We start from the raw sequence: 6,937 nt of genomic DNA on the forward strand, positions 1-6,937 counted from the left end.
AAAGCACGCACGGACGAAGAGTTTACAAGTCCTGCGCGTATAGCTAGGTTGTTAATTTTATCATCCTAATATAAACTATATAACACAAAAGTTATGCATTTAAAAATAGAACATCTGAAGTTTATATTGATATAATTTTGTAATATATGACTTGTATTAGATTGGTCAAATTGACGATCTAGTGGCACGCGCACGCCCCGTAAACTGAGAGAGAGGGAGTACTTCCGTCTGGCTTTATTAGGCCCCTAATATTTTGAGCCAAACTTTGATTATTCATATGACTAATAAAATATAGAATAAATGCTACAAAAAGTATGCTATTAAATTTGTATTTGAAAGGGCTTTTCAAACACATAATTTTTGTGACATATAGTTCAAATTTTATTAGTTAAATTTATTGATCAAATTTTAACCTAAAATGAGAGGAGCCTAATAAACCTGATCGGAGGTAGTTGTACTCACCGCTGCACCACCGCACCCATAGATCGAAAAAAATATGAACATCTATAATACTAAATAGTATGAAAATACATTTCATGGTGTATCTGATAAAATTGATTTCATATTGTGAATCATGAGATTTTTTAATATATAGTTAGTGAAACTTTACAAAGCTTGGCTTTGACCAAACCTCATATGCAGACTAAAAAGAAACGGAGGGAGTATTTCCATCCGGCTTTATTAGGCCCCTAATATTTTTGTGACACTATTTAATAAATGATATAAAAGTACACTATTGAATTTATATTTGAAAGAGCTTTCCAAACGTATAATTTTTGTGACACATAGTTTACATTTTATTTGTTAAATTCAAACTTTAGCCTAAAATGAGAGCTTTCCAAACGTATAATTTGAAAGAGCTTTCCAAACGTATAATTTGAAAAAGCTTTCCAAACGTATAATTTTTGTGCCAAGCTTCATGCATTTAATTAGTTGTAGACTCAGAATTATGCTTCCAGCTAGGTACACGTGCTTAGTACCATTTCTTCCTGGGTCACCATAGTACTGTCTCTCTTCCTAACTAGCATGTCACATCAGATTTTTTACTTAGTTGGCAATCTTAGCACCTGTATAAGGTGAAGCATTGGGAGGGTCCTAATAAACATAAACGGAGGTAGTACATACTCACCGCTGCACCACCGCACCCATAGATCCATGGATGGACTACTACTAGTGGCGCAGGCGGCATTTACTCGGCATGTGATTCTTGCCGGCCTTCATTGCATGCGTCGAAAGCCATGCATAAATCCTACCACCTCCAACACTCCACTCTACTCCACTATATCACACTCCACTCCACTCCATTCCACTCAGCTAGCTGCACTGCATTCCACTCAGTGCGGCGTGCAAGTTGCAACTACAACGATGCAGGGCAGGAGCTTCATCTTCGTCCTTGTTGTGCTGTTGGCCGTGGCGACGACTGGCGTTTCCGGCCGAACCACGTACACGGGCAGCAGCAGCACTGCAAGTGCTAGTGGTGCACGAGTGACGACGCCGCCGGCGACGGGGAAGAAGCAAGGCCACCATGACCATGTGGTCAAGCCGAAGCCGCAGACGAAGGAGCCGAACACCAAGCAGGTGCCTGCGCTGGTGGTGTTCGGCGACTCCATCGTGGACCCGGGGAACAACAACGCCATCCACACCATCATCAAGGCCAACTTCCCGCCCTACGGCCACGACTTCGGCGCCGACCACCGCCCCACCGGCCGCTTCTGCAACGGCAGGATCCCCACCGACTTCATCGCCTCCAAGCTGGGGCTCAAGCAGCTGCTCCCGGCATACCTGCAGCAGTCCCCGAACCTCACCGCCCACGACCTGCTCACCGGCGTCAGCTTCGCGTCGGGCGGGACCGGCTACGACCCGCTCACGGCGCAGCTCGCCTCCGTCATCTCCATGACGGACCAGCTCCGCATGTTCGACGAGTACAAGGCCAAGGTCCGGGCCCTCGCCGGCGACGCCGCTCTCTCGGAGATCCTCTCCAAGGGAGTCTTTGCGGTGTGCGCCGGCAGCGACGACGTGGCCAACACCTACTTCACCATGCGAGCGCGGAGCTCCTACTCGCACGCCGACTACGCGTCCCTCATCGTGTCCCACGCCGGCGCCTTCCTCGACGGCCTGCTCTCCGCGGGGGCCAAGCGAGTGGCCATCATCTCCATGCCGCCCATCGGGTGCGTGCCGTCCCAGCGCACGCTCTCGGGCGGCATGGCGCGGGACTGCTCGTCGGGCCACAACGAGATCGCCGAGATGATCAACGCCGGCATGGGCACCACCGTGGAGTCGCTCAAGGCCAAGCACCCGGGGGCGAGGGTGGTGCTCATGGACATCTACGGGTACTTGTTCGACATGATGATGCGCCCGGAGGGGTACGGGTTCAAGGAGTCCACGCTGGGCTGCTGCGGCACCGGCATGATGGAGGTCTCCGTGCTGTGCAACGGCGTCACGTCGGCGGTGTGCGGCGACGTCACCGACTATTTGTTCTGGGACAGCTACCACCCCACGGAGAAGGCGTATCGTATCCTCGTCGACTTCGTCTACGACAACTACCTCAAGGAGCTCATCGACTGACCAGAGAGCTTTGATGCCCTAGCTACCTTGCACGTACTGTTTGTGATTGACATTTCAAATTCATTGTGTTTGTGTTGTGCACGCACCTATGTACGTAGGTTGTGAAAAAAAATGTTGAATTATTATTGCAGTTTAGCTGGATGTAATTTGCATGATTTTGAATTTGGGTTGGTTGGTTCTGTTTGGAAAGGAGGCACGGCGGAGCATCGAGGCCGCCAACCGCGGCAAGGCCTCAGCCATGGAGTGGTGATGGCAGGCGGTTAGGGCAGTGGCGTACCCATTCAAGTTGAAGAAGATGAAGATGAAGAACACAACAGTGGGCGTACCCGTTCAAGTTGGAAGACGATGCGGGATCCGTTGGATCTTTATCCAACATTTCAGATAGAACATGAAAAATCTACTTGACACCAAAACGTTTTCAAATGACCGACGGCTAGCCGCTCCCTTATTATTAATCTTCAAGATATTTTCAGCAGCACTATTAGTGCAAAAGCTACTCCCTCCATTTAGAGAATGGTTAATAGTAGAGCCAACTGCACACGCAGACGAGTAGCACACGGCGACCACACCCACCAGAATCAAAGCCGCTCGTCGTTAGTTTTGGGATTGGTGCAACTTTTTCTTGAATTGGAAGTGACCTCATAATACACGCGTTTGTGTATATGTCAATAGTAAAAAGATGTCCATACTCATTTATTAGTGAACTGGACGCAGCGCATTTAACTCACACATTGACTGACAAAATGGTGCAAGTTTTCAATGGAGAACGGATTGAAATAAATGAATGTAAACTTGCCAAGCAACTTACAGTGGAGAGGTACGCCTAAAAGATCTTACAGTGGAAGATAAAACGGTAAAAGGTAAACTAAAAGATGCCGCTACAAAGACTTATGCTAGTTTTTTTTTGAAGTATTTGAAGAATATTATGGTTTTCTCATAAAGCACAGTTTTCAAAACTATGAGGTGTTTGCGTTCAACAAATATCACAGTTTTATAAATATATTATCTCTAATACCATATTTTTGTAGTACTCAAGAAAAGATGTCTTGGCCACTTTTTCTAAACTGAAGAAGAAAAAACTATGGTTTTTCAAAACTGAAGTATTCATTGTTTACGCAATTAAATACAGAGGTTTTAGATTATTACTACGATTTTGAGAAAACTATGTTGACAAACTAGGCGTTAGTACAAAAAACGTCTCAGTAAGCATACATATAATAATTGATTACATGATTAGGGTCAGATGGTTGATAATACAATTACCATATCTGAATCATTAAGCACTACTTCTTCCATCGTACTAAAATATGCAACAGAAACACAACCTTGAGGGAACAGTTAAACACATAATCAATCTTCCCAACCTCAAATTTTGTCCAACTAAAATATTAGATGTCCAGTACTAGCAAGATTTGATCAAGGCCATAGTAACAACGGGTTGCATTTAATATTTGATGGGTGGTTCAGAGGTGGCTATTGGAGACAATGGGGTCTTCTCCTTTGCCACTGGTCAAGTCAGGACAACTGTTGATATTTATACGGGTGGGATATACACGATTGTTGAATCATGGAATACATCATGACTAATATAATGGTTGGGATCCCGATGCAAATGAGTAGAGGAGATTTCGGTGGGCAGCTTCGCCGAGTGCTCCTATGTAATTCTGAGCCAACCGTTGTCTATATGATGTTGCCATGTGATATATAGCCCTCGCTTATACCACTCATACAATAAGGTTAGCTATAAGGGTACTACTTTTTCTCATCTTCTCTCTATCTCTCTTCATATTTATTGTATTGGTCTATAAATCCGCATATAGCTAGACTCTTGCATAAGAGTCCACTCCTCTTAGTTTTTCATGTCTCTCTCTCCACATAGGCAAAATTGCCATGTAAGCGGGCTATAAGCCGGCGATTGTACTGGCTCTTACATATACAAGGTCACTATGGAGTATATGTTTTGCATCTATACAAGGCCACTAATAGTAATTGAGGAAAAAATTAATGATGTTTCCTCGTGCTATCAAGTTGTTTAATACTTGCATGCATGCAGTCATGATGACAGTCAGCTACTTTCTCCATTCAGTTTTCTTGCATACATGCGGTGTATTAATGATCCCAGTCAATGAAAAAAAGTTGGATTGTAAAACATGTATGAAATTTAACCTTGGTACCTCTAATTTGAGTTTGTGGCTTTGTATATAAAAATGGAAGAAGTACCCCAAAATTTGATGAAATTAAACTTAGCTAGTGTAGAGTGATGTACATAGGGGCCGGAGAGGGGGAGCTGGCAATTAGATGCAGCTAGCATACATGATGGAGAGTATGACTACTGTATCATAGTATGACCATACTCACACGGGCAGTGCAGGCTTGGGAATAATTGTTCTTTTTTGGAAGCACTATATCTGTTAATCAACAGAAAATAGTCATTGCTTAGGGGCACAGTAAACTGGGTACCCGGGCATCGACCATCTTAACTATACCTGCGATTTTGGGAAAATTTTGTAAAATCAAAAAAAGTTCACGAAAGCAAAAAAAGATATCACAACTTATGAGAAATTTGGGAATACAGAAAATGTTCAGTAATTCAACAAATGTTCACCAATTCTTAAAAATTTCATGAGTTCGGAGTAAAGTTCATCAGTTTAAAAACAATTCATAATTAGAAAACTCTTCAGAAAGTAGAAAAAATCACGTAAATTTTGTAAATGTTCATAAATAAAAACTATATTCACGAATTTCAAAAGTTGTTCAATTTCAACAAATATCCATGAATTTCCGTTTCTTTTGAAAAATTAAAAAAAATAGCTCAGAAAAATCACTAGTTTGAAAATAATTCAGAAATTATAACTACTATAGTCGTCAACTCGTGCATTCGCACGGGCTAGCGTGTATTTTGTATTTTTTTTCGTTTGAATCCAAAAGTTTATTTACAGTATGCATGGTGCAATTTCATATTTTCGTTTAAGAAATTTGCAAGTTCACATGTAAAAGGTGAGATGCCATATTGTTAAAATTAGATGTGCAAATTTGTCTATATTCAACATTTGGTTAGCTGTACAAATTGACTATTTTATATTTATAATATGAGTGTATATTATATTTACTACTAAAGATGGAAAATAAATATTTTACTTCATTCATAGAGGTACATATATATTCAGAGTAAAGTTTTAGTAAACCATACGTATACGTTGAATACCACCAAAGCATAACTATTAAAAGCCAAACATATATAGATATATGCATTAGAATTTTAGTCAACAGTAATCTCAATAAAAAAGCTCTACGAGAACCATTTTTAGTTTACATTATGGTCCTAATTTATTTCAGTACATGTTGAAGACTTCACCTCCAATTCATATTGCTCACACTTTACATGGATATATCCTCATTTTCTTTAATAAGTAGTTTTGATGGAGATGTCTAAATCACCTAATTAAATATGAATTGACATTTTACAAACCTGAGATTTTGATATAGTTACCCCTATTTCAAGATCGATAAATGCTACTGCTGTGAATAAGGGGTCAAGATATCATGTGAAATAGAAATAAGTTATCCAGAAAAAGCATAAACTAATCGAGCCCACTTAAAATTGTTATCCCTTGCAACTAACTGTGATTTGTAATTAGTAGAGACAAATTTGTATTTTGATCATCCATATAAATGCTAGCAGAATCAAAAAGATTTAGATAGAAATGGAGCAACTATGTTACATCGATATCTTTATGTGCTCTCTCTGAATGTTATTTACCTCGTGATTAGTGATTACCAAAAATGAGAGCGGTTCTGATTGCCTCTGTAAGCAACATGGAAACAAATAAAACAAATGTTTTTTTAAAGAATATTAGAGATGGAAATAGACTTTCTATACGTATCCTTCAATGTTTACTCAAACACGACGCAGAAAATTAATCATATATGTAGTAAATATAATATATTTTCATAGTACTTTCAATTATTAAATTATAGATCGTAACTTGACATGGCAGATCAGATATATGTTGTAATCAGTAGGTTAGTACAAAACTAAGTAATGCAATACTCTAAACATCACCTCTGTTCGAATCCTTCGGTAATTGTCGAGATATGCAATTTTGCATCGTATGTATTCACATTAAGTAAAATTAAAACTTGCCCTGAGTACATTATCAAGATGAATAGCAAGCACTACAAATTGGAAGAAACTCTCTGTTTTATCATCATCACTAATTGAGAAATAAACTTCCTGCTCCTGCTTGCAGACCATATCTACCTTCCTTGCTGCCTGCGATCAAACATGACAACATAATTAAACATGGGCTACTCCTCTCCTTCTTGCATGCATCCTTATTTACGTACTTAAAATTGAAATATGGAATCACTG

General features: G+C 40.5%; 1 protein-coding gene across 1 annotated transcript; it reads left to right on the plus strand.

The window, feature by feature from the left end:
* The first annotated feature begins 1,259 nt into the window (after positions 1-1,259).
* Positions 1,260-2,700, plus strand: LOC123131544 (GDSL esterase/lipase EXL3). Its single transcript, XM_044551186.1, has one exon. It carries the CDS (start codon positions 1,366-1,368, stop codon positions 2,563-2,565), a length of 1,200 nt encoding a protein of 399 aa, XP_044407121.1. The 5' UTR covers positions 1,260-1,365; the 3' UTR covers positions 2,566-2,700.
* Positions 2,701-6,937: the final 4,237 nt, after the last annotated feature.

The sequence above is a fragment of the Triticum aestivum genome, chromosome 6A, assembly GCF_018294505.1.
Source record: "Triticum aestivum cultivar Chinese Spring chromosome 6A, IWGSC CS RefSeq v2.1, whole genome shotgun sequence".
Lineage (NCBI taxonomy): Eukaryota > Viridiplantae > Streptophyta > Magnoliopsida > Poales > Poaceae > Triticum > Triticum aestivum.